Raw genomic sequence first — 26868 nt, 5'->3', positions numbered from 1 at the left:
AAGGGAAGTTCGCTTGGATCGAGGAGGAGGAGGTTGCATATTCTGTCGCCCGAGTTCGGGCTCGGAAGACCAGGGATGGTGACACTGTGAGAGGAGACGAGTCCGTCGTGCGATGGATGCGTGGCGGGAGCATGTCGATGCTTGCGATTTCCGCAGATGAAAATCAAGATGGTGTGTTACTATCACAAAGTCTCGAGGAAACGCCAGCGGGCCTCAACGGCTGGAGCCCCAGCCAACTAGGGTCCAGGGGTAGTTCGACGCGTCCAGGGAGGTGGACATGGTCCCCGAGAAATCTGCCCACTAGATTCGATCGCCGGGAAATGTGGGTGGCTACCGCCGGCAGCTTAGTCGCTTCAAATGTGCATGTGGCTCCTTTGGAAAGGGTCCGGGCTACAATCGGCGCTCGAAACGTGGAACCCAGCCATGTTGTATTGTTTGCAACCACCACCCGAAAAGATTTTTCTTTTGCAGAAGATAACACTTTTTGTAGTAAAGTACACGATACGTACAGATACAAACACTCCTTGGATTCTCAAATGGGTCGATCAAGGGTCTGGATGGTCCTTTGATAGCGCCACTAGTGGGCGAGAGGAGAGCGACTAGCCATGTTGCTAAGCTTTGCCTCCGATGAGCGATTATCAGATTGATGGATTAGATGCCGTTGAGTATGTGGCGTCTCTCCATCAAGAGGGGGGTCTTCTTTTCCAATCTCTCAGAGCAACGTGACTCCATTGTCGTGCACCCGTTGCTGCAAGGCCCCGCGTAACATTGAGGGTGTTCGGACTCAGACCGTGGTGGGTGAAGGAAATGATAGGTACCCAACCTTCTTCCGTCCCTTGTCCAGGTAAATAATTTTACACGTCAAATTCCCGCGCCACTTTACTTCCCTCTTCACGTTTGATAGACATAAGTTCATCCCGTTCTTCGTCCAAGGAGGACCGCCTCCCACTCTGTCAGAGCAGCCGCCCTTCCTCAAACTCTCTCCTTCTGTCCCGAGTCATTCTTCCCAGGGACTCTTTCTTCGACATTGAGTCTTGGTTCTTGAACCGTCCTGTCGGAATGGCCAAAGCTCTCCTCTTAGCGCTCGCGTGCTCAACGCTGCGTCAGGTCACGGCCGCCACGGTCACCTACGACTTCTCCATCGGCTGGGTTCGTGCCAATCCCGACGGCGCCTTCGAGCGGCCCGTTATTGGCATCAACGGTCAATGGCCCATCCCGCGCATTGAGGCTAACATTGGCGACAACATCATCGTCAATGCCTACAATGCTTTGGGTAACCAGTCCACCTCGCTCCATTTTCATGGACTGTTCATGAACGGAACCACGCATATGGATGGCCCGTCCCAGGTCTCGCAATGCCCTATCCCTCCAGGATCGAACTTCACCTACAACTTCACGGTATGTCACCGAGGAACCATCTTGACAATCCAGATGGTGGCGAATTTCTTCAGTATGCTGTTTACTGATTCAGACCGGCACAGATAACTCAGCCAGGAACATACTGGTACCACTCTCACACGAAGAGCCAGTATCCTGATGGTCTGCGCGGGCCTCTCATTATTCATGATCCGGACAACCCGTACAAGGACCAATTTGATGAGGAAGTCATCGTCACCTTGTCCGATTGGTACCATGAGCAGATGCAGGTGCTCATCCCGCCATTCATGAGCAAGACTAACCCCACCGGTGCGGAGCCTGTGCCCAAGGCTGCACTGATGAACGAAACCCAAAACCTCACTATTTCTATTCAGCCCGGCAAAACGTACTTCTTCCGCGTCATTAACATTGGTGCCTTTGCCGGTCAATACCTATGGTTTGAGGGTCACAACATATCCATTGTCGAAGTGGATGGAGTCTACACTCAGCCGGCGGAGGCCGACATGATCTATCTGTCCGCAGCACAGCGATGCAGCTTCCTTCTGACCACTAAGAATGACACAACCCAGAATTATCCCATTGTCGGAAGTATGGATACGGTAAGAAGAACTCGAGCAGAGCACTTTAGAGATGAGTTCTCCGCTAACGTGACGCAGACCCTCTTCGACACTCTTCCAGATGACCTGAACTGGAATGTCACTGGATGGCTGACATACGATTCATCGAAGTCATTCCCTGAACCAGCGCTCATAGACGGGGACTTCCAACCATTTGACGACATGACCCTGGTTCCGCACGACAGTCTCGAACGCTTTGGTGAGCCCGAGCAGACTGTTGAGCTCGATGTCATTATGGATAACCTGGGTGATGGTGCCAACTACGCCTTCTTCAACAACATTAGCTATGCCTCTCCTAAGGTTCCGACATTGTACACCGCTCTTACAACGGGAGACACAGCCACGAACCCCGAGGTTTACGGCACGTATACCCATAGCTTCGTGTTGAAGAAGGATGAGATTGTCCAGATTGTGGTCAACAACCTTGACACTGGTCGTCATCCTTTCCATTTGCACGGTCATCACTTTCAGGCCCTTTACCGCGGCGAAGAATCGAGTGGAACCTTTGAGCAGTCTAACATGACGGAAAGCGACTTCCCTCAAGTTCCGATGAGACGCGACACCCTTGTCATCTGGCCCGAGGGCAACATCGTCCTTCGCTTCAAGGCAGACAACCCAGGTACGCTTTGCCAGTTGCCCGTCTCCTTACAGAGCATCCTTGATGGATCCCTCATGCTTCTTTTGTCATAATGCTAATCACTGTTATTCTAGGAGTTTGGCTGTTTCACTGCCACATTGAGTGGCATGTTACCTCCGGTCTCCTCGCAACTTTCGTCGAGGCACCCTTGGAGCTTCAGAAGTCCCTCACACTTCCGCAAAACCACCTGGACGTCTGCAACGCCGGAAACGTGCCAACTGCGGGAAATGCGGCGGCGAACACCGTAGACTTGTTGGACCTCTCAGGCCAGAACTCCCCACCCGCTCCTTTGCCTGCTGGGTAAGTGACTCCTTCACCCGGTCGCCCGGATCATGCGTTAACAAGAAGCAGCTTCACGACTGGTGGCATCGTTGCGTTTGTGTTCAGCTGTCTCACCGGCCTGCTGGGTGTTCTTGTGGTCTGTTGGTACGGCATGGCTGGCTCAGGATCTACTAGCAACACCAGCCCTAGCTCAATGGCTGTGCAAGAACCGGCCACTACCCAGATTTCTGACGATGGAAACCAGAAACAACCCATCTCGTCATCACGATAATCCGGCAGGGAGTAGGATAATATGTATATCGTAGTCATGGATACTTACGCTATTGATTTTATTTTAGACAGTCCTTTACTGCGCAACATCAAAACAAACTGTCAAAGTCGTTTTACGATGCTGAATTGAATGTCATTACGCCCTGTTGCTCTTAGTCCTGTAGGCTCTACCGTCTCTATTGTTTCCATTATTCCGATCATCCTTGTTCTTCACATCGGTCAACACAGCATAGCTTTACCTAAGCCTTGGATGTTTGGCTATAAATTCCCGAAGTCATTGTTGTAACACCTCTGCATCGCAGTATTTGAGTTTCGGCTTTTCGACGTCAGATGAAGCCAAGCATTTAACCAGCGTGAGCTGCCGAGCGTTGCTGGCGTGAGGGGGAATTGGACAACAGCCACGCATGATCAAGCATGTTTGGGTTCCATGTTATCTCACTTACACGTCTCGTATTACTAGTTTTGATTGCATAAAAAGTGTCCAAAACGACATTTTTACTATAATTCTATGTGCTCCAAGGCCAATGGACCCCAATGCGCGTGAAACTTTGAACTTATCTGCGTATATTGAAGTGATGTGCGCAATACTTATAGCATAAATCACCCTCAAGTACGTACTATCTCTAGGTTCAAAGGTTTAGAGGAGTCATCAGTCTAGGCTAAGTGGATTGAACCAGATAGGTACCCCCGCGTTTGACCTCGGTTTGCCAGCAGGTACGGCGGCTGGGCGAATTCCCGCAAGACATGTCGCTACAAGGCGCATGCTGACTCATGTGCCCATTGAGGCCATATGTTCTTGGGTCAAGTTGCAGAATCCACCTGCCCGTAAGCTTCTTGTTAGGACTCAGTCGCGCTACCTTCGTACGTGGCAAGCTGTGCACTATGAGAAGTTCTCCAAGAGACTGACTTCTGCTAAGTGAGATGCGGCCTCCTTCCATGCTCCATTTATAGACAGCACAGCAGCTCCGACACGAGAAATTGTGCAGAGACTGGCGGTAGCAGCCCGATACTGATGTGCGAGATGGCATGAACTTGCCTACGGCATCTGTTTGTCTCAAGTTATTGCACGCACAACAGTCCCATTTCTCGATGTCGCCACATTTGTGGCGGTAACATTTAGTGCTCCCCTGTCTTGGTTCTCTGAAACAGACACAGCGTTCCGACTCGAATGGTTGCATGAGCTGGTGATCCCTAAATGTTAAGTGCGGGCAAAGGTATTCGTTGCCAAATCTCTTTTCCAACTCCTCAAGACCTTGGCGCATCATGGTCTTGGTAATAAGCTGGCCCTTCGTAAGCCGACAGACTTGCATAGTCCAATTCAGACGCAAGACATTCGCCAAATTGCTGGACAGTTGTGGGCAAAGCTCCCCCTGTCCTTCGTAAAATAGTGGCTGACAGTCCAGGCACGGAATTGAGAATGTGTTAGGGTCATTCCAGGGAATTTCATCGAACGGTGAAAGCAGTTGATGAGGACATAACCGGACCTTTCCCTCCCAACCAATGCATGTTGGTTTTTTCTTGCCGAGCTCTGTTTTAGTGAAGAATGCCCGAAAATGCGTCTCTCCGCACCCTATACAGGGGTGCTTGGTCCAGGAAGATGCAAATAAAGCTGTATTGCAGTATATGGACGAAGATACCTCGCTTGAAGGTTTTTGGGCGATACAGGTAATGCAGAGAACTTGTCTTCTTATGATGTCCTTAATCTGGCGGAAGTCTGAGTGTGAGAGTTTATTGGGGTCAAGCTCGACAATAGGTTTGCCCGTATGGGGATGTACAGATTGGCTTGGTGTTTGTCGATGATATCGCAAATGAACTGCCGAGTATTGTGAGCCTGATAGTAATAGCCATTGTTTTAGGAGATATCTGTATCCCGAATCGAGTCTCCTTGGCATAGGTCTGTATAATGCCGAGAACGAATCGTCTGCGAAGGTTGACAGGAATAGCCAGCAGCTTTGCCTCAGAAGATAGAGGTCCATGGGCACAAGGTAACGCATTATTTCCAGGCGAAGTTCTGTCGGTATTTGGTAAATCGGACAATTTCTCGCATTTTCGAAACGTTTGTGCTGGTGCTCGAGCGTATATCCAGTGTATACTTGATCAGCTTGCCAAAGTGCGCGCTCTTTCCGGTAAGGGAAGGATGCGCTATCGACAATTTCTGCATTGTTTTGTCTCGTTGTGAGCTTTTGGGCGGAGACTTCCTCGGCAGAAGACATTGAAATTGACATGATCGAGGTCAAGGCACCTCAGTTCGTTTTTTGTGGGGGTTCGAGCAGAGTGGGTTGTTGAGCCTGAACAGCGGTGAAGGCAGTAGATGACGGTGACTGCTGATAGAATTTCATAATTTCTCAGAGCTTTGCAACTTCCTGTTATATACTAGGAGCTCGTTTCTTGACCTTCAAGGTTGCTCCAAATCTTGCAGCGTCATTTGACCCGGATGGTAGAACAACACCAGGTTGCTAATATGCGGTACCCTTTGACTACGTCAGACCTATATGGGACACTGGTTGGTGCGTATTGCACTCTGCTTTCGTAAGGACCGAATCAGCTTGAGATGTGGTGTGGCAAAATAAGCCAACACGGTACAAGTCCCGTGGCATTCCTTGGCCATTTCCAGTTGAATCCGGCATCCAACCTAGTAATGTGGAAAGCTGGAATCTTTGTTAGTTTTGATCCAAGATTGACGAGAAGTCGAGAGCCCCTGAGTCTTTAGTTCGGGTTGGGCTATTTGCAAAATCTTGATGGACATGGTTGTTCTCTCGTCGCCAATGGCCTGCCACTGGAACTATCCATAGCGACTAGCAGCGAGTCAAACAGCGCCAGCTCATAGTCTATCAACATACGTTACGCGACGACATGAAATGGGATCTGAGCATGCTGAAGGCATAACCTGAAGCTCAGAATGACCGCAATGGCCGACAAGGTTACTCCCTTATCTCTATGTTTCCTACACAAAATCTCAATTGAAGAATTATTATACATATCCACCCCCCGTTTCATCGCGTTCAGCCGCCAGTCCGGACAGACTAATTACGCTACTATGCACTATGGTAGCAAGTGTTCGTAGCTCTGGGAGAAACTTTTTGTTCAATTCAAATGTTTTATCTCTTCTCATTTATTATTGCTGACAGTTTAGCAGAGATAGCCCAGTATCGCTGGGCGTCTGCAAATGCTGACAAACATAAGATGTTCCGGGCCCGATGCTGCTCGTTGGCCGGGCTGGACAGACTTCCTGACCAGAAGTGATAGAACCCGCTTTTCTGTAGAGTCGTCAAGATTTTACAAGCCATGTAAGAGAGCGCTTAACTTTCCTGTGTCTGCGCGGCTATGCTGTGTACTTAGTTATTTCTGTTAAAGACGATAATAGCGATCGCGACGATAAGGAAGAGGACGAGGACGAGGACGAGAACGACGGTAAGGTGATTAGGATGTAGCTGGAGGAGAAGTAGTCGCCCTAGCACAGGAAAAATAGGTGGTCTCCCATGTAAGCAAGGGCTGTTCATCTCTAGTCCTCTCTTCATCCCATAGGCCATCTGGAACTAAGGTAGCATCGGCCAAGACATTTTACAGATACATCTGATGGACGATTCCTGAGCTGAGACAACTGAGGCAATCGTCTTAGCAATCTGGAGAACGCGATGGATGGCTGGTTTTGCGCAATGCTGATTTCTAACAAGTGTTCAATTCAACTTGACGTCCTCCATTCTTACTAGATGAAGACACAGCCAATAAAGTGAAAATAAATGACGTTGAGAGGTTCCTTATGCGAAGCAGCCTCACATAAGTGATAACCGTCAACTCAGGGACACCCACCATCCTTTTTCATGCTTATTGGGACCTCCCCAGCTTCAGTAAATGACATCATATATCTAGCTTAAGAAAGTTTATTTAGACGCTTTCACGTTGAAATTTGAAGGAGACTTGAAGATTGGCAAGATGATCCAACAACGTCCGCACGAGATGCGCCGAGTCAATTGTAAGCACGGGCAATATCAAAGAAAACATGCCATCTGGCATATAAACATCAGTGCATGTTCAACTTACTCGCAAATGAACCAAAACATAATGAAATTCCCCAACATGGCGACGGTTCGTGGGAGGGAACGGGGGCTCCCCCGCACTAAGCCGGCAAGGGAGCGGGTCACGAACCACGGAGCCCCGAGAATGGCCAATTGGAACCGTCATCAGGGCGTCTTTCAGCGATGACGCGATCGCCCGGCGCAAATCCGCCATCAACGAAAAACTGCCTTCACCCACACTTTGAGGCAAAAAACAGCGCAGTTCGCCAGTGAAATTGTCAGAACAGAGACATGAGTGCTACTGCACGGCTCTTATCTCGCGGTAATGCAAGTACAAGGGCCCCGGCCCGTGGTATCGGGTCATCTTACAAAACCATCTTCGACCCTCCATCGTCCTTTTGGTGAACTTTTCGAGCTTCCATAGTGACTTCCGACAAACTCACGGCGGTGGCACATGCGGGGAGAGCGACTGCCACCATAAGATAAGGTCTTATCTTGCACGCATGTACGGATCCTTCGACTCTTCTCACCGAGGCACAATGTCGCGATACAGAGCCTACGACAAGGACGATGACGTCCCCGTCATCGAGGACACGGGCGTTCGCGCGGCGTACACCACCGAAGACTCCACCTCGGCCGACTTTGCCTCCATCGACCCGGAGAGCGGTGTGAAGCGCGGGCTGAAGACGAGACATCTCAGCATGATGGCCTTGGCTGGTATCATCGGGCCGGGATTGCTGATTGGTGCGGGCGGCGCGCTTTCCAACGGAGGACCGGCATCCCTGCTTATCGGATTTGCGGTGATTGGTATCATCGCCTTCAGTATCATGCAGAGTCTCGGCGAGCTCACGACACTGTACCCGAGCGGCGGAGCTTTCACCGGTTTGGCCGACCGCTTTGTCGACAAGGCGTTTGGAGTTGCGTTGGGGTGGAACTACTACATCATCTGGATGTGCGTGCTGGCGAACGAGTACAACGTTCTGTCGAGCATCTTTGTGTTCTGGAGCGACAAAGTGCCCCTTTGGGGATACTTCTTGATCTTCTGGGTATGTCAAATTGTCGATCTAGGCTATGGTTTAGCCAACTCACGATGATTAGACTCTCTTCCTCGGATTTCAGCTTCTTGGAGTCGAGGCATTCGGCGAGGCCGAATTCTGGCTGGCTTTGTTGAAGTTGATTGGTCTTGTGGCTTACTTCATCTTCTCTATTGTGTGAGTAACTGAGCTTGTTGGATGAAGTTATCAACGCTGATCATCGTTCAGATACGTTTCTGGTGGAATTCCAGGACAAGATGCAATTGGCTTCCGCTATTGGCGGGACCCCGGCGCTTTCACAGATGGGTTTAGAGGTGTGGCCAAGGTCTTCGTCTTCTGCTCGACCTTCTATGCTGGCTGTGAGTCGGTAGCAGTTGCAGCTACTGAGACAAAGAACCCTCGAGTTGCGGTGCCTCTAGCTATTCGCCAGGTCTTCTGGCGCATCATCTTCATTTACATGGGCTCTGCATTTTTCTTCGGCCTCACCTGCCCCGCTAACGCCGATGAACTGGTCAACGGTGGCTCCCGTGCTGTCAAGAGTCCAATGACGGTTGCCATTCAGAATGCCGGTTGGGAGGGCGGAGTCCATCTCATCAACGCGTTCATCTTCGTCACCTGTCTGTCTGCCTGTAATAGCAGCATTTGTAAGACTTCCTCCATTACCCAGGCGGCTATCAGAGCGAACTACTGACATTCCGCTCCAGACATCGGCTCTCGAACGCTTCTCTACATGGGCCAAGATCGCAAGGCCCCGAAGATTCTTGGTAAGACAGATAGCCGTGGAGTTCCAATCCCGGCAATTGTCTTTACGAACCTCTGCGGAGCTCTATCAATGATGAACATTAGCACTGGTGCTAGCCAGGCCTACTCGTACATCGTTAACCTCAGCGGCGTGTCAACCTTCCTTGTCTGGGGTTCGATCTCGTTCATCCACATTCGCTTCCGCCAGGCATGGAAAGCTCAAGGCCATGCCGAAAGCTCTCTACCATTTATTTCAATGCTGTACCCCTGGAACGCCTACTTTGGGCTGGCAGCCAACATCTTCCTCGCCTTTGTTCAAGGATGGACGACCCTGTCGCCTTTCGATGCTGGGTCCTTCGTGGATGCCTACATCTTGCTGCCGTTGTTCCCTCTCATCTACTTTGGCTACAAGTTCTGGTTCAAGACTCATTTCTGGAGAGTCGATGAGATTGATCTTCTCTCCGGCCGCCGTCGGGATCTGGACGAGTCGCACGAGATTGAGACGGGAGAATATGACTTGGACAGACTTCCGTGGTGGAAAAAAGTGCTCAAGAGCTTTTAGATGTGATACCCTGTGTTATTATTGATAGAATAATGGATGATTCCTTTGATTTGGAATGTCATCGTTCATGATTTTAGTGTCGAATTGGTTTCGAGGGTGCCAAGGACATAGTCCACCATCAGATAGCAAATCCAAGCTACCTTGTACCAGGTCTACCAGCTCGAGGGGCTTTATCTTTAGGGATCTAGGTTGCCTGAATTCAATATCTTTACCGAGTAAGATGTCGTCGGTGAAGGGCATGGGCCCTCCCAAATCGACACCAAAGGCCCGCTAACTTTGTAGCCCTTGTGCCAAGAGTCCATCAGCTTAAAGCTGGCTACAAAGTCAGCGTGCCATCTTTTAGAGCATCACAACTAGCCAACAAAGGCTGGTTTCCACTAAAGTTAAGTCTTCTTGATTTGCTACAGCTGGCCATATAGTTGCTAACTATACGTGTGACTAATAATGTTATCACAAGTACGAAGGGCAGAACGCCGTTTCTGTTCTCCCAGTCCATCCTTGCCTGGTCCAGGTTTCCTGTCCCGAGGCCTCCTGTTACCAGGGGGCTTGTGCACAGTCTTAAGCCTCAATCTGGAGTGCCTGGAACTCGGCGGGCACGGCGTCGGCACCGGCGCCGGTTTCGGCAATCTTCTCCTGTAACCGGGGCAAGCAAGTCAGCATCTATTTCAAGTGCCACACATTGTCATCTTTTTTCCAGAGCTCCAGTGGGAACTCACCAACTCCTGAACCTTCTCATCCGCCAGGTCGGTGATGTTGTAAGCGGTGCCGTCCGCGAGGCCGAGCACGTCAGGCTTGACAACGGCCTCGCATTTCCCGGCACCGGGCTGCTCGGCGGGGCAGGACAAGTCGCCGGCGCGCTTGCGGTTGAGAAACCAGTACTTGCCCCCGGTACGGTCGCCCCGGGTCGTGTACGGCAGGCAGATGGTGGTGGCACCGTTGGAGTCACGCTGACCCCCGGTGAAAGAGCAACCGCCGCCGGTATAAGCCTCAGCGCGAATGCGCCAGTTGCTCGGGATCTGCTCGCCATCCATTAGTTCTGAGAGTTTCGTAAGCTAAGAGAAAGAGGTTTCACGCACGGCAACCACAGCAATGCTCGCCCTGCCGCTGCTGGCTGAGCTGCTGAAAGAGCAGCAAACGTTGGGGTTGATGCCTACACAGGCCGTGTAGCCCCCGGCGCAGTTGTCGCCGACGTGAGCCCTGATGTCGATGGCAGACGCGGTAGCCGCGAGGCCAAGCAGGATGGAAGAGACGGAGAAGTACATATTGGATATGTGTGGTGGTGGTGTTTGGTGCGATGTTGCTTGGTCTGAAAGAAGAGGAGCTGATGGTGGTGATGGAAAAAAACAAACAGGACTTTTTGGAGGAGAAAGCACCTGGTTTTATATCATTTCTTGAACAGATTTTCCATCCTACAACCTCTCATTCTGAACAAGAGCAATAGACGTCGATACCTCAACTCTGTGGCATCAATGCAAAGGCCCCTCCCGTGCCGTCTTACCACCTCGCAGATGGGGCGTCAGCCGGCTGACCATCGCTTGAGGTACCACACGCATTTATCGACGACAAGTGAGGGCATCGCCACCGCCCGCGCCAAAGTTTCTTCGCAGCCCACTCGCAGCCCATAGAGCTCTTCTAAGGCATAGACTGGACTCTGCAGATCATGAAGTTCTTTTTGCTGAGCTATTCTCATCCTGTAATACAAGTTCTTGAACATAATCATACTAAATTCACAACCGTCGATCTCAACTACTATTAATTTGTGGGTGCAGTCTGGCAAGTGCCGGACTTCGCGAGATTCCTTTCTCCAAGACATGCTTCTCATCTGTCGGCTTCTTGGTAGTCGTTCTTGAAGTATTGGTCTGCAAGTTGACAATAATTACTGCTTTGGGCGCCCATAGCGCTTACGCCGAGAGAATTTTCGTTGCATCTTCTTCTTGACATAAACCAGCAGTCTGCCCAGACGTATACGATGTGACATCGCAGACGATGGATTGTCAGCCTAAAATGAAACCCCGCAGTTTCCGGTCCTGGGACCTTTCAGAAGACAGCAAATCAAAAGTTCCGCCTTCATTCAGCTTACTGTGTAAGTCAGTTTAACCTGTTCGAGTTGTTACAGCCCGAGGAGTAAGCAGACAATAAGTCAAACGCCTCAGCCTATGGGACTTAAAGCAGCTTACTATGCAGGATGTTTTAGTCTATTCAACGGACGGTTTGTTGCAACCCATACTGTAAGCATAAGCAACAGAGAACGCCCCACAAAGATACTTGGCAGTTAGAATTGATTGAGCTGATTGATTGATTGATTCTATTATCCGGCTCGGTCAGGCCCGCCCCACTTCGCCAATCCAAACCATCGACCAGCTGCACCCAATTCCCCGTTTTGCATCTCAACCTCTTTTAACATTTGGTTGGTTCTCTTCTGACGTAAGTCCTGTAATAGGTTCTGTCGAGACCTGGTGCAGCATATCGTGGTTCTGTGTACCCACATTCTCCCACTAATGGTCAGCTTTGTCTAGGTTGCGGCGCGATTCTGAAGTGCCCAAGGATCTCGGCCTGTTCCATGAATCCGACGGCTTTCGTGCCTCTCTCGGCTTAAGCAGTCAACGTCTGACACTCTTCGGTAAACGTCCTTGAGTCCAATGGCTTTTGTTCAAATCTCCATGGATGCATAAGAACCGAGCTCTGTGTTTTGCCCAGCCGCTCATGGAGGTACAGCACCTTCTTAGTTGGTGTTGGTGTGTGGCAAATGGCGGTTCTGCCTCGCTTCTCTTTTGCCCACTCGACCTGCCACGCCTCGTTTGTATTTCTATACATCTACGTCTAGGAGTGAGTATAGCTCTTGATATGTCCGATCTGGTGTCGGTTTGGCCGTCCCTTCGCCGTCCGGCGGCTTGTTTGGCGGCAGTGTCGGCGTCTTCGTTGCCCTTCATCCCTGTTGGGCGGGTACTCATCGGGTATGCTGGTGCCTCAAAGTACGTCTACGAGGTATTTGATTCACAGAAAAGCTGCAGGTCAAGGTGAGGGAGAAATCTAATGAACTCCGCGTGCAATGTTTAAATTGGGGGGTTAGAACCCCCTCCTACATGTAAAGACGGCGATGCATGCTTTGCTTTCTCGGTTTAGCAATCTTGCCTAATCAACTCTCATATCAATTGAAGGCCGAGCTATACCCGGTTCCAGTAGTGCTGTCAATGTGCAATACATCCACAAAACCTGGACCGGCAGTACTTGTCTCCCGCGATGCCAACATGCGTCTCATCTGAACACCATCCTGTCCGCCAGGCGCCGATCCCCAAACAAACTCCCCAAGCATGCGCAGCTGCATCGGGAAGTGGTCGTCGCCATAGTGCTGGATGACGTCTGCCTTGCTAAGCTTGGTCTTCAGGCTCGACCACCCACCCGCATCAGCAGCCATGGCCTCGCACTCTTGCTGCTTCTCATCATTCCACCAAGGCGGCAAGAGCTTTCCGTTGACCGATCTCCTTGCCGTTTCCAAGAAGCGTCGAAATCCGGCTTTCCCGTCGCTAGACCGAGAAGCGTAGATGGAGTCTGGCTCCATGATACCGACGATCTTGGCGTCATCTTCCATGCGAAGGCGATAGCAGTCGATGAGGATCTTGTAGACGTCCTTCTCGGGGCGGTTGTGCAGGTAGGTGCGCTTCTCCAGATTCGTGAAAGCATTCACGATAGGCGCCTCCAGACCGCGGCTTGGGGTCGGCCTGGACGGGTTCCAAGCTGTCGATGACGAGGGTGGCGCCCCACCGTAGGTAGTGTACCTAGGTGGCTCAGAGGGATTGGCGGTGCGAGTCCGAGCGCATGACTTCTTGTGATTCTTCCAGTGAAGATTCTGGCAGCTCTTGGAGCAATACTTGACGTCGCAGCGGTCGCACTCTGCTCCTTCGTCCGTGATATCTTTCTTGCACTTCTGACAAGCCGCTGCCATGATGGATTGTGATAATAGGTGTTTATAACGAGATCTAAGGGTCAGCTTTGAGTGATTGATGTCCAGTTAACTCCCTTATGGGCGGTTTGAGTTGCGGGATTGAGATTTGACACCGTGAAGTGGTATTGAAAATGAATCGGAATATCTCCGTTCACATCCCGTGCCCAATCGAATATCTGATTGCTCAGCCACCAATGATAGCTTAGTCAAAAGAGGAGCGCATGTCTCACATTTGCGAATAGCTTCACAAATGCCACATTCGGTCATGTAGACCCACGGCCAGCTTCATAAGCAACTCTGGCCAGCGCTCGTTCTCAGTAGCAGATAATTTCACATCTTTGATTATTAAACACTAAATGGTATCTTGATGGTAAATGTAAGAAAATTATTTTGAGTAATACACCGCCACATATTGTGCCTCCAACGTCCCTCCCGAAACCGTAGTGGCAATTGGTGTCTTTGATCCATAAATGGCATCTGGGAAACTCCCACCCATTGCCATGTTCAACAAGACAAAGTGAGCCTTTTGGGTGGTGTTTGCCCAGACAGCCGCTGGAAGCTGTGTCTGGGTGACACTATGAAGCAATTGGTCGTTCACATACCACCGGATAGCCTCTGGAGACTTGGTTCTATCGACCTCAACGGCGTACGTGCGAAATACTCCAGAGCAAGAGGAAGTCGCGAGACAATTCTTGCTGTTGCCGAGTCCGCTAGGCTCGTTGCATGGTCCGCCTGGGTTGGTGCCGCAGTGCAGGACAGCCCAAACTCGATTGACGTTGTTCACGTTCTCCATGATATCGATCTCGCCGACTGATGGCCAATTCCTGGATACATCGTGAGCTTCCAGATCATGAGCTGCAAATAAACTTAGGCTCACCAGTAGTTGCCACGGTACGCGGCGCCCAAAGTCCAGAAAGCTGGCCAGTAACCGATTCCTCCGCCACCTAGATTGGGAAGCTTCAGACTGGCTTGAACACGCATCTTCTTGCCTGCTGGAGCCATGAAGGTCTGCTTGGTTTCAATTCGGGCGGAAGTCCATGCGCCTTTTGCGTCTTTGATCGCGGTAATCACCAGGTTTCCCTGGCCGTTGGTGGCGACATTGCTGGGACTATTGGTGTAGGTTTGGACCTCTCCGGTTCCCCAGTTTGCTGGGCCTCCAGGGTAGCTAAGATCATTGTTAGATAACATGTTTATGGCATTTGAAGGGTTCAATGGCATCTCACCTGGTGCCGGTATCAATGATCCAGTTTCCACTACTAGGAAGTGCACCGCGAGATCCGGTGAAATCATCAAACCAAGTCTTTGAAAAGCCTGCGATATCTGGGACCTGTGCTTGGGCTACAGGTAATGCCAGAAGGATGGCTGCCGTGAGATCAAAGGTGCGCATGGCTCTATCGGTCTTGCGTAGCTAGTTCGCTGTTAGCCTTGTAGATCCATATTTCGTGGCAGCAGGCAGAACCAACAGTGCTAGGCAGGTACCTCCTGTCAAATCACAGGCCGGGTCTCTGGATAGTCCGAAGGGGTGACAAAATCACAAGTCTTTAGGCAAGAGAATGGAGAGTGCCAACGACGATGTGTACTGTAACCATCACGAAATTTCTGGGTCCTCAGCCCGGGGCTGGCCTCATTTTATTAATCGCATCACGGAGCTACTCCAACAGCAGCCATTCCCAAGATCACGGGGCGGAACTCGCTCAGATTGGGTGGCAAGGTGTCCGCGGGCCTGTCTAGACCCGGAGCTCTACGTTAGGAAGAGCTAGCTACACCGAGCTGTCGCGTGGCGCGGTCTGGACTTTTCCGGAATTGGGCTGTTCGCGTTCTCGCCAACATGATCGCACCCATTCAGCTGGGAAGCCCGAGCTGCTAGCCGAGACTAGTTGTCGCTCTGAGACATTTTCGACAGCTTGGCCGACAATCTTTCCCCAAAGCCCTTGGGTTCTGCACGGGTGAGCTTCCGGGAAAATTCGTCGACCGGCCGTGACTGTAGGCGGTGTTCATTATTGGGACACTAGGAGACCCCGGTAGCCATGAGCGGGTTGGCGACATCTTTATCCTCACGGCATTTGTCTTCCGACAGTGTTTGTGAACGGAGCAGGAGGCAAGGGAGAGTCGGTAGCACATCGCAACGGTGTTAGGGGCTGAGGAATTTGCACTGATGACTATGTTTACTTCTGGCTCTATTTACAAAATTCCTGGGCAATCCTCCACGTCACAGCTGACGACATCGTCAACATCGATTGGGAACATTCGCCGTCTTATGCATCCTCATATCAGATTGCGCGAAGACCTTCAGTCATGGCATCTATGACTGCTGGTTCAACGGATATAGCGTGGTTTTTAAGATTAGGGTTTGTTGGAGGGTTCAACCCCTGAAAACATTCTGGAGTCAAAAAGAATCCTCGCTCCCCTTTGAGATTTCCTCCAAACATCGGTACGTCATCGGACCAGCAGATCATGTCTCTGAATTGGACATCGACTCGCGTCCCTATGTTCAGGTCGAAAGACTCGAGAGCCGGCATGGAACGCATTGCAAGAAAGATGGAAGTGAGTAACGGCGTCAGAAGATGAGAATGAGTTGAGAGAAGACGAAGGGGCCCGGTCGGGTTTTCTGTTCTGTTAGTCAACAGGGTTGAAAGGCTCAACTGTGGGCAGTACATACCGTCCATATATCCTTTATGCGGGCATGGCATATCGTTATAGTAAGCCTGTCTGTCAATAGTCATGCTTCCAAATCTGATCGTATACCACTTTAGACGTGGCCAAATCTCTATTTCCGTGCCCATGGCCCGCTCGGCAGAGAAGAATTCGATACCTAGGGCGTGATCTCCCAGATTCAAGTTGAAAAGTTCCATTGAAGGCAGTTGAGAGATTCGACGAAGAGCAAGACTAAGAGGATCGGCATTTCTTGGGGACGCCACGCTGTCTTTCTCAATCGCCGTAGTGGAAGACTTTCCAAGGTGGCAGAATAGGGCGAATTGATCGACTGACGAGAACGGGGCTGCGTTCAAAGCCCTCTCCAACGCATCTCTATACTTCATTGGGGAATCTTTCGTTTGCTCAACACGAGAATCCATACAAAGTCTCAACTTCGAAAACCCTCGCATTGAGCGGAGCAGCGATCTAAGCGTTTCGGGATCGAGAAGATACCCTTGGTAGCTGAAACTTTTGATGCATCCCAGTGATGGAATCTGTTGGTTGGTCTCCCCGGAGAACTTGAGAGATTGACCGCGTGTGAGAAAAGACTTGACCACTCTCGGGTCGCGCATCCAGTTGGGAACTCCATTACAATCCCATGCCCTCCCATCAAAATCAGCGGGGATACCAGGTGCCGTGACGTGGACGATTAAATGTATGCTGCTTTCAAGCTCGTGCTCCCATGAATGCAAAAGTCTCATGAGAGATAACATCTTATCGGTGAAGGCTTCGTTGTTTTTGGACGCCTTATGCTCGAATTCAGTCTCATTATCGTGATCATTCAGAACCTTCGGGAGTCTGATGTAGACAACCAAAAATCCCAAGCAGGCACGACGGCGCGAGCGGTCGTATCGAGCGTCGAGCGACTTGTATCCATCTTCGTCAGTATAAACAGCGGCATCGGCTAGAATCTGCTCAGTTGAGTGGCGCAAAGCCCTGTTCACGCTCTCGAAAGCCGTGAAGTCGGAGGGCTCGAGGTGCTCGGAGATTGTGGCGATGATCTCCAGTGGTAACGTGTCCATGTCGCTGGTGAAAAAGCTGATTTATCAACTTTATCTGGAGAGAGACTGAAACTTAATTTCGCAGTGTATTTGATTTCGAATTTGAGGGCAAGAACTCGTGTCAAGAGGGTTTTATACTTTCGGGACATCGAAGTCACGATCTAGTGAATCGGCGCGGAACACCGTGATGTAGAGGATGGCGGTAAATCACTCTTTGACTAGCCAAGTCTGATTTCACACCACATTTCATTCGAGTGCATTATGTCTTTGCATAAGGGCAACCGCCTCGCCAAAGCATTGATGGTTGAGGTTCATAGTGCGTGAATTGCCCAAGCGAAACCATCAAAAATGCAAGCGCAACTGTGAGGACCAAACATTTCGACCTCTAAACCCACTGAATTAATAGATATCCAGCCATGAAACATGCGATAAATAGCTGGTTTGCCGAATAAGTTGTTTGATACGTCGTTTACATAGCTTGAGTAGTTACATGAACTCGTCGCAAGGGTACCTGGGCGTCACTTTGAATGAAAAAAACCAACTTCATAGTCAGCACCGCAGTTCCGAGGCTTGGAGCTCAATATGTTTCAACTAGTGGAAGTTTCTAGTCCAGATCTTCTTGTTTAAACAGGGGATCGTGCTCAAATGTCATCAAATCTCATCCGTCTTACTATGGAAAGGCAAGGGGTTGTTGTTATTATCGCGGTGGCTTCCGCATGTCTTTTCTCATCGGAGATCCGCAATGGGATATCGGCATTACCTATTTTGGCTTCTCCGAAATGCGTCGCGAGCCGCACTGAGGACATGTGTCTCCGCCGACCTGCAGAACCCCGCAACCCCACAAACATCATCCGAATCCATGTCCGTAAACACGAAGTCAATGTTGGGAGGACCTCATCCAGTGTCCACAGACTACCATGTTCAAGTTCATCAACACGACGGATGGCCGTCCGCAGAAGCGCAAACAAGCGCAGCATGCGTGCGAGACGTGTCGGAAGCGAAAGGTCAGTCCGACGAGGCCCACTCAATGGCCCTCGCTAATGCTCGCGCCGCAAACATCACGGGATGGCCCTCTTGCTGGACCCGATGTCAATCGGCCAATCGGAGCGCATCTTTCTCTGATGACCGCCGTCGGGATGTTCAGAAAGAGTAAGCTGACTGAGGGTTAGAAACGATGTGAGCATCTAGATAACGCCGTCGCGTCTCCGCCCAAGACTCCCGATTCGGAGTCGGCGCGTGGCACGGCACGCCCGAGGCCAGCACGGAGGTCCTCGGATGCTATCTCGGCCGCTGTCCTAGCCGCCCCGAGGCCAACGCCGGCTCAGGCCCGGCCGCCGCCCAGTCCAACAGCCACGGACCCGCGAGATCGACCGCGTCGATCTGTCGACGCCCAAGAACCTCCGTCGCGTCACCGGACGGTTGATGACGACCAAGGCCAGCATGATGATGCCCGGTTCGTCGGTGACTTGAACCCTGAAGGCGCCTTTCTCGCCGACAGCCCGGGAACAAGCCGCGGATATGCAGAGTCAAATTCCGTAGGCGTCTGGTATTCCCGCCGAAATGTGAGGGGCAGCGAGATCAGCACAGAAGTGGCATCCGCTGTCTCAGCTGATCACGCCGAGCACCAATTCCTCGCTGTTCTTCCGAGGAGGGCCTACTACGAGAAGCTAGAGAAGATCTACCTCCGTGATGTCCACAGGATATTCCCCGTCCTCAACCTAGACATTCTCAAGAAGCCGGTCTCAACCACATCGCAAATCCTCTGTAAACAGGCCATCTGTCTGGCTGCAGGGTCCAGTCCCAGCGCCAAGCCATTCCTGAGTCTCGGAGAAGACTCGACAATCATTCTGACCTACCCAGAATTTGCCCAGCGATTATCCTCCGCCATTCGCAAAGCCATCGGTCTAGGATTGGTAAAAGACAGAGTCCAGACAACGGCAATCCTCGTGATTCTCTCACTGTACACCCATTTCTCCGAGGATCGGCATCTTTCAGCAGAGTTGGCCGCGCAGGCTGTCAGCAACGCGCAAACAGTCGGGCTTCATCTTCAAAACCCACCGGCAAGGAATGATGACCCAGCCTACCTCACTCGCCTGTTCTGCTGTGTCTGGGCTACGGACATACTCACCGCTGCCTTTCATGGCCGGCCTGTTATGATACACGAACGCGACCTTGGCAGGGATGTACAGGCGTGCATTCGAGAGCAAGATTGCTGCTTCCGCCTGTTTCTTGACATCGTGGCACTGTTGGGTCGAATAATCGATCTATATCGTCCGGCTCAGAAGACTTCGAGTTGTCTTGTCATGGAAGATCTCCCCAGTTTTGAGTGTCTGGTTGAAAGGGCCCATGCGCTTCGCGTCGATTCTCGACTGCTGGGTAAGTTGATCAATGGCGAGATCACGGGACGCTTTCAGCTGACCATTCCAGGATCCCTTGAACTTTTGTACCATGCCATCGCCATTCTCTCATGCAGAGTACCGGTTGGGCCGTCACCATCTGAGCACGCATCCTTAGCATATACGCGCCAATCCCTGTCCGCCATCAAAGTAACCACCATTGTGGAAGATTTCGGCGCCTCTCTATCTTACATGACATTTGTGCCATACGCCGTATCATTATCGTTGAGAGTCGCTTATCGAGAACTTCGATCCTGTAAAGTTCCGATGCTGACCGTCAGATCTCGACGGCAGCTCCAGGCAATTTGTCGAATACTCAGAGATCTTGGTGGCATGTTTCGATCGGCGTTGGTAATGGTTGATCTCGCTGAACAAGTTCTCCAGGAGATGGATCAAGTCTGCTCGAATGCGGCCAACAAGCAGGATGAACAAGGAGCAAATGGAACGAATGCAGCGAATACTCCTCGCCAGGAGGGCGCGTCTGATCAACAAGGGCCCGAACCTGGAAACAACGCCATAGTTAGCACATTTCCAGAGCAGCAAGGGGACCTGATATCGACTTTCGACCCATCTTTCTACGAAGGCGCTGCTGGCCTCGACGTGTTCGAATACTTCGATCCTAGCTTCGACCTCAATGCCATCGACGCCATCTTGGGAGGTGACGCACCTCCTGAGTTCGGTAACATGGCACCCATGCCGTAGGTTGACCACTCGAGTTCAACTAGGAGATACTCCAGTCATACAGTCGATTTCTCGGCAGAGGTGCCGTATCTTTCAGCGTTCAATCAAAGAAAAAAGGTTAGGTGAAAGAAGACTCTGGGAAGCAAAAGGTTTTGAGCACCAAGGAGATTTCAGAGATAGCTGTAGGAGAGAAACGGTGCCCACCCTTAGTCCAATCTCGAAGAAAAACTATGATACCAACTGCTGGGCAGATTGCTTCCGATCCCGCAAGGCGGCGCCTGTCGGAGATAGACCCAACCCCTTGCATATCCATGATCGGCTGCTCCAAACACTTTCCCACTAGACAAAATGAAGATGGTGTCTAAAGCACCCACATGTCGCTTCTAATAGGTATAGCCTGAGGTAGCTGCCCAACTCCGACTCTGGTCTCAGGCCTCCTTGTCGGAGGCGGACTACCAGAAAAGGAAATCCAGGCGCCCGCTTTCACAGACACCCGGCAGTCAGCATAATTCCCAGCAGCATGGAAAGGTGTAATTTCTATTGGCTACCACATTCCTTTTCGAATTAAGCTTTGACTCCGCTCTGTCAGTATCTTGCGCTCCCCATGGGGTCTCCGCGAGACCCTCCGGGCGGAGTCACGATGTTTACCAGTCGCATCAGGGGGACGGCATATCGTCTCGTCCTTTTTAGCCATATAAATACCCAGCCTTCTTCAGCGCCAAGTCACGAAAGATTCGGTTGCACAATTCTCCCCCTTTCAATCTTCATCCCGTTCTTGCACTAACTCTCTCATGGCGATTCTCAACATCGATATTAGCTGGAAACAGCACAAATGGCCCCTTTTCTACTGTCTCGTTTCTCTAATCGGAGCTTTTGCGTATGGATATGATACCATCTACTATACAGGCATTCAGGGCATGGCTCCCTTCATCCGAGACTACGGACACCAAAAGCCTGATGGCACCTACGAACTTGGAACGACGTTTCTCTCCGTCACGGCCTCTCTGATCTACATTGGAGAGTTCTGTGGCGCCCTGGTTACGGCTCCTATCAACGACAGATGGGGACGAAAGGCTGTCTTTGCATCAGCATCTGTCTGTATCGTTGCCGGCGCCATCATTCAAGTCTGTTCTTTCGGCAACTACGGCGTGTTCTGCCTCGGGCGCGTTCTGATCGGTCTGGGCATCGGCCAGTTTACCGCCACGTGCCTCATCTACATCAGCGAAGTTGCGCCAGCACAGATACGCGGCCCGGCTCTCATGATGTTCCAGTTTATGCAGTCATGGGCCCAGTTCGTTGTGGCATGCATCACTCAGGGGACATCAAACATCGATAACGCCGCGTCCTATCATATACCCATGGGCTTGCTTGTTGTCCTCCCGACGGTCATGTTAATTTGCCTCCCGTTCATCCCCGAGACACCGGTCTGGTACAGCTCCAAGGGCCACCACGACAAGGCAGAGAAAGCCCTTCGCAGAATAAACCGAGGCGTATCCAACTACGATGCCAACTACGATCTCCAGCTTATCAACGAACAAGTTCGACTAGAGTTCGAATCGACAGCAGACTCTACTTGGGTATCTCTCCTCAGCGATTCGATCGAACGAAGAAAGTTGATATTTTCATGCGGAGCGATGTTTGCCCAGCAGATCAACGGCATACAGTTCTGGTACACATATGGGGTGGTCTTTGCGCAGTCGATCGGGGTTGCGCAGCCTTTCACTATCAACACCATCACCAACGTTATCCAAATTTTTGCCGTAGGAGCCTCAGTGCTCTTGGGCAACAAGATTCGCCGCCGAACGAACCTTCTCGTCTGCACGATAGGCATGTTCGTCTCTCTGATTGCCGTCGGCGGACTCGGCACGACCAATCCCGGCGGCCCTTTCTCCCAGGGTGTTGGGACCGCGATTGTTGTATTTGCATACATCAACATTGTCTGTTTCAACTTCTCCATTGGAACCTTGTCATACACCATCGCCTCTGAGATGGCGGTTGGCCGGAACCGGAACAAGATCACCGCATGTGCCATTGGGGTATTCTTCTTCACAGTCTGGCTGATGGTCTTCGTCAGTCCATATCTTTACTACACTGCTAATTTGGGTCCGATGCTTGGCTTTGTGTACGCCGGGACGACTCTCTTTACTCTGGCATACGTATGGTTCTGTGTAGGAGAGACGACCGGCCGGACAAATGCAGACATTGACCGGTTATTCTTGGAGAAGGTTCCTGTGAGAATGTGGGACTCCTACCTTTTCCAAAATGCAGAGGCAAAGAGCGATGGGATAGCTGAGCAAGTTGAGACACATGAAATGGTGCAGAAGTCGATGGCATGAGTAAGATTACTCACGCCAGCCATTTGAGAACGGAACAGCCGATGTCACAAAGATAATTATCGAGCTTTATCAAATCAAATTCCGTGTGTTGTCCTCAATGCGTGACTTCAATTTAGTTCTTGTGTTAATGAACAGCCGCCAGAACTCCATGCTGACTACTGTTAGCCTTTCCCAGCACACCACCGATCCGAGTCGCGTCTGCAAATTGTCTTGTGGCAGAGTGGGGAATTGATGTTGGACCCTTGGGGCCCACACTGGCATTTGTTCCAGCTTGATGGCATGCCTTTGGTCCATAGTCTGCTGGGTAGTCTACGCGTGTGTGCATTGTGCTCCAGTTGTCCCATAAGAGTAGATCCCCCTCCTCTTCAGGGGGGACTAGAATATACTCTGGCTTCAAGATTCGTGACTGGATGTCAATCAAGAAGCGACGAACCTCAGAAAGTTCTGTAATGACCTTCGGCTCTTCGTCTGCACTCCGACGTAAGTAGAGCTTTTTGGCAGCGTTGGCCTGGACTTGGAAAGACTTCCGGCCGGTTTCAGGGTTCACCCAAACCATTGGGTACTATTCAAATGTGAATTTCGGTTTGTTGAGTGAATAATATTCATGTTACTTACCCTCTTGATTTTGGAATTGTCCACTCCAATGGAATCGAGTTCACTGTCAGACAGTTCCTTGCCTTGGCTGACAATGCCAAGTCCGGTCGGAAACATCTTGCAGTTTCGATTCCACTCGTATGGCAGCGCCGCGTACTCAACCCAGCTATTGTCAACAACTTCCCTCTCTTCTTCGCTAAGAAGCTCCTCGTACAACTGCGAGCAACAGAAAAATGGCGTTAGGCCTGGGGCTGATCTCATGCTTAAGCCTGATCCGTTGTCCCAGGCGATGTTAACATCGGGCCCTTTGGGCAGCTTGATCACACGAAAGGCTGTGAAGATTGGCGGATCTCGACTGTAAAGCGGCGCATCGAAGTGCCATCCTTGAAACCTAGTATGACCGTTCTCAAGCTCTTCCTTCGGGAGAGTAGGATGGTGATTTTCATAAGAGAAGGACTTGGTAATATTGAGGTTCTTCAGCCCATAGTGGTCTTCGCCGAGGAACCCCTTGCCGATCACGTGGACGTTCTCAGCGCTGGGAACGCCGGTCACTCCTCTCGCTTTCTGGGTGTTTATTAGTAAGTGCTCCTCTAGTGCGAGTTCTGTACTTACCAGAATACCTCCACCGTCTGGGTGAAAATCCTTCATGAATAATTCTGGGTTTTGCGGCCCTGCGTTAGGGTCCAAGCGAGTGACTAGTTCCCATTGTTTGATTGGCTGTAGATTTTCTTGCCCCTTAATTATGATCAATTTGTGATCTACAACAGCCCTTTTGAGCTCTAGAAGATCATCATCTGCAGCGGTCGTGTCAATGTTACCAAACGATCCTAACTTTGTCGCACGAAGGATCATACCTGATATGTTATTGATGTCGAGCCCGTTCACTTTGGCGCCAAACTGTCACTGAGTGTTAGTTGTGGTTATGAAATGAAATGCTTTGGCGACGGAGTATGACCTTTGTCTTCTTGCCGACATCATGCCGGAATGGTTCCAAGACGAAACCCATATTTCGGTTGACTAGTAGGATTTACAGACGAGACTGGCGGCTTCTGACTTGTTTCTGATTTCGTTCTGATTTCGTTCTGCTTTTGATAAGAGTATCCCACAGATAATCGAAGCGTGAAATCTTGAAGAAGACCTTCCTGCATGAAATTCGTGTACTTGAGCGAAATGCATCGTTAAACGCATCCCCACGATAACTCGGTGCCTACCCCATCACCTTTCCGTCATCTTTTCTTATCCAATCACAAAAGTTCCGAAGGACTCATATCATCGCAATTGCTTGGAACCTTAAACTACAATACCGACAGCTATCAGACGAAGGCTTGCGATCGAGTGCTTGCCGATGAGAAACTTTGTTTCGAGGGGTAACCATGCATAGTGGTATCCGATATCTCTCAGAATCTTAGTTGGCATGACCCAGTTGTCGGATATGTCCCGATCCCCCGACAGTCGGAGAACAATCGCGCAGTCTCGAGACACTCAATGAGGCCATCAAGTTGAAAGATTACGTCATAAGTAAGTCTGCAGCAAAACTAAGTTCAAGCCCAATTTGCCACATTGACTGACGCTGTCAATCAGCAGATGATTATCAACACAGCGAGAGGGAAACAATTTGAAAATTCATGTTCGCTACATAAAGCGCAATATTTGTGATGAGAGATTTCAAAAACGGCGTCAAATATTTAGCCTAAGCTGCCTGCCTCTTTCGTACCATGATCTTGGCATTTCTATCCATGACCACGGCAATTCCCCAGTACCCAGCATCTGGTCTCTTTCCGCTACTTAGCTTCACATCGTAGTTGAGCAATAGATGAGCCAGAATGACTTTCATCTCAGCAATTGCGAAGAATCGCCCAGGACATGAGTGAGCTCCGTGGCCAAATGGTAGGTTGTCCGGCCCAGTAGTTGCAGCAAGATATTTGTTCGGAAGACCCTGCTCTTCACGCCGCTGACTAAATCTCAAGGCGTCAAAGGTTGAAATGCCTGCGTCGTTTTGAACATCGCGTGATCTATGAGCGTGGTACATGTCAAAGTAGACGGTCGTGTCTTTTGGAACTATACTTCCATCATCCAGCTCCAACGGCGATGTGGTGATGCGACCCATTGCGACTAGACAATCATTTTGTTAGCTTTTGCGATGAAAATGCGTAAGAGAGACACACCTAGAAATGGGGCATAGACTCTGGCCGACTCTCGAAGTAGACTGTCCAATTTCGACATGCTTCTCAGCATTCCCATATCCCAGGTACCTCCAGGCGCATCAGAGACCAATGAAGACACCTCGTTTCTCAGGGTCTCAGAGCAACTTGGCTCCGATGCAACGTCAAATATCGCATTTGTAAGCGCCTGTGCGACGGTGTCTGCGCCTGCCAAAGCGGCTCGAAGCTGCATCCTGGCGAGCAGTTTAGCATCATTACGACGTCTGTCGTCAAGTCGCTTTCGAATGAAATTTGTCAAAGTGCACGCCCCAGTGTCTTTGGTATCAGACTCGTGAATAGTAGCTCTTAATAACTCAGCGACCCGATGTCGTCTTGCGGAAAAGCCAATATGATGGAAAATAAACGGGTGGACGAATGGTCGAAGCCACGGATGCCACCTGTTGAGAGCGTCAAATGCTTTCCGAAGGTCGGCAGAATAATTGAATGCAATACTTTGCCATTCCGGGTTCCTCGCTAGGTCACAGCCCACGAAAGCAACGGCGTTCGAAATGGTCACAATTTTCTTAACGAAGCTGAAAGCTGTCACTTCCGTCCAATCTTCATCTCCTTGAAGCTCAAGGTGTTGTTTAAAAGCGCCCTCCACTTCTCTTTGAAGAATAGGAACCAGATCTCGCACATGACGTGTGAGGTCGACTTTGATGGCATGGAACATTTCCGGCATGGGAGTTCCCAAGTCGGTATACTGCCCCAGGCCACGACGGCATACTTCTTTGTCCGCTGACAGCTGCGATTCCGGAGCTGACTTGAGCTCATTTATGAGTTTGTGGGGGAGTACAACAATCGGTGGCTCTGATGGGAGCACAAATGCCTTATCAGGGTACTGCAACACGTCAATATTCGTTCTTTACCGTGTCTTCATATGTTAAAGGGGAATTTACCAAATCTCGACCCTCGGCAAGTGCCTTCCTGAAATCTTTGTCTGTCTTCCTTCCTGCCACGGGCAAGGACAGCCTCTTTCTCGGCCTCGTTTCCCAGTGAGCCAGAAGGCTTGCCAACAGAGCGGCTACCAAAAGTAGTCCACTCAGCGCATATGTTTCGCTGCGTACTGAAACGCTGAAAACCAAGAATGAAGTAGCATCTATCATTTTAGTTGAAATGGATGTCTAAGTGCAACGCTTCGAGAATGAGAGAAGAAGATCTGGAGCAAGCGGCTCAGAATTTCACACGGTAGGAGCGGTAGACTGCGGAATTGAATTTAGTTCAGTTCTCCTCTGTCTTGATGCACGCGTTCTTACTCTCAACCTAGCAGTATAATCATCGAATGGGTTCTTCTGTGTCCGTGTCCAGTATCGATATCGAGAGTCGGGTGAGTCGAGCTGATGAGAGGGGCGGAGGGCAATGACCAATCGGTTCAACTGCCGCGGTCGTTCACAGCTCCATTGGTCTACGCACCACCCAGGTCATCGGTGATTTCCAAACCTAATTGAAGCAAATTGCCGTTACGACTGAAGTTCGTATCCCAGGC

General features: G+C 50.6%; 8 protein-coding genes across 8 annotated transcripts; 4 read left to right on the top strand and 4 right to left on the bottom strand.

Annotated features, from left to right (window-relative positions):
- Positions 1-807: 807 nt before the first annotated feature.
- Positions 808-3184, top strand: fetC-1 (Iron transport multicopper oxidase fetC; the record flags this gene model as incomplete). The annotated part of the gene is made up of 6 exons (XM_032036127.2): positions 808-844; positions 905-1398; positions 1482-1976; positions 2034-2613; positions 2706-2931; positions 2983-3184. The coding sequence occupies 6 exons, from the start codon at positions 808-810 to the stop codon at positions 3182-3184; spliced, it is 2034 nt and encodes a 677-aa protein (XP_031884988.2).
- Positions 3185-7738: 4554 nt separating this feature from the next.
- On the top strand, positions 7739-9536 carry AGP3-0 (General amino acid permease AGP3; the record flags this gene model as incomplete). Its single annotated transcript, XM_032036126.1, has 4 exons — positions 7739-8245; positions 8298-8410; positions 8462-8877; positions 8938-9536. 4 exons carry the CDS (start codon positions 7739-7741, stop codon positions 9534-9536), a joined length of 1635 nt encoding a protein of 544 aa, XP_031884989.1.
- A 558-nt stretch (positions 9537-10094) lies between these two features.
- Positions 10095-10798, bottom strand: CGGC5_v013399 (uncharacterized protein; the record flags this gene model as incomplete). The annotated part of the gene is made up of 3 exons (XM_032036125.1): positions 10095-10169; positions 10253-10552; positions 10613-10798. The coding sequence occupies 3 exons, from the start codon at positions 10796-10798 to the stop codon at positions 10095-10097; spliced, it is 561 nt and encodes a 186-aa protein (XP_031884990.1).
- Positions 10799-12684: 1886 nt separating this feature from the next.
- Positions 12685-13479, bottom strand: CGGC5_v013398 (uncharacterized protein; the record flags this gene model as incomplete). Its single annotated transcript, XM_032036124.1, has 1 exon — positions 12685-13479. One exon carries the CDS (start codon positions 13477-13479, stop codon positions 12685-12687), a length of 795 nt encoding a protein of 264 aa, XP_031884991.1.
- A 385-nt stretch (positions 13480-13864) lies between these two features.
- On the bottom strand, positions 13865-17195 carry bglA-1 (Beta-glucanase; the record flags this gene model as incomplete). Its single annotated transcript, XM_032036122.1, has 6 exons — positions 13865-14303; positions 14357-14644; positions 14703-14887; positions 14943-14961; positions 15925-16087; positions 16139-17195. The coding sequence occupies 6 exons, from the start codon at positions 17193-17195 to the stop codon at positions 13865-13867; spliced, it is 2151 nt and encodes a 716-aa protein (XP_031884753.1).
- An 896-nt stretch (positions 17196-18091) lies between these two features.
- On the top strand, positions 18092-20272 carry CGGC5_v013396 (uncharacterized protein; the record flags this gene model as incomplete). The annotated part of the gene is made up of 3 exons (XM_032036121.1): positions 18092-18178; positions 18344-19550; positions 19602-20272. 3 exons carry the CDS (start codon positions 18092-18094, stop codon positions 20270-20272), a joined length of 1965 nt encoding a protein of 654 aa, XP_031884752.1.
- Positions 20273-21042: 770 nt separating this feature from the next.
- HXT11 (Hexose transporter HXT11) lies at positions 21043-22587 on the top strand (the record flags this gene model as incomplete). Its single annotated transcript, XM_032036120.1, has 1 exon — positions 21043-22587. One exon carries the CDS (start codon positions 21043-21045, stop codon positions 22585-22587), a length of 1545 nt encoding a protein of 514 aa, XP_031884745.1.
- A 124-nt stretch (positions 22588-22711) lies between these two features.
- Positions 22712-24187, bottom strand: CGGC5_v013394 (putative dioxygenase; the record flags this gene model as incomplete). The annotated part of the gene is made up of 4 exons (XM_066152925.1): positions 22712-23149; positions 23203-23745; positions 23794-24078; positions 24137-24187. The coding sequence occupies 4 exons, from the start codon at positions 24185-24187 to the stop codon at positions 22712-22714; spliced, it is 1317 nt and encodes a 438-aa protein (XP_066007564.1).
- Positions 24188-26868: the final 2681 nt, after the last annotated feature.

Source organism: Colletotrichum fructicola (assembly GCF_000319635.2).
Source record: "Colletotrichum fructicola Nara gc5 chromosome Unknown KSG_Nara_v1_contig08, whole genome shotgun sequence".
NCBI lineage: Eukaryota > Fungi > Ascomycota > Sordariomycetes > Glomerellales > Glomerellaceae > Colletotrichum > Colletotrichum fructicola.
Note: the sequence above shows the minus strand (reverse complement) of the source record. Positions and strands in the feature narration are given on the sequence as shown.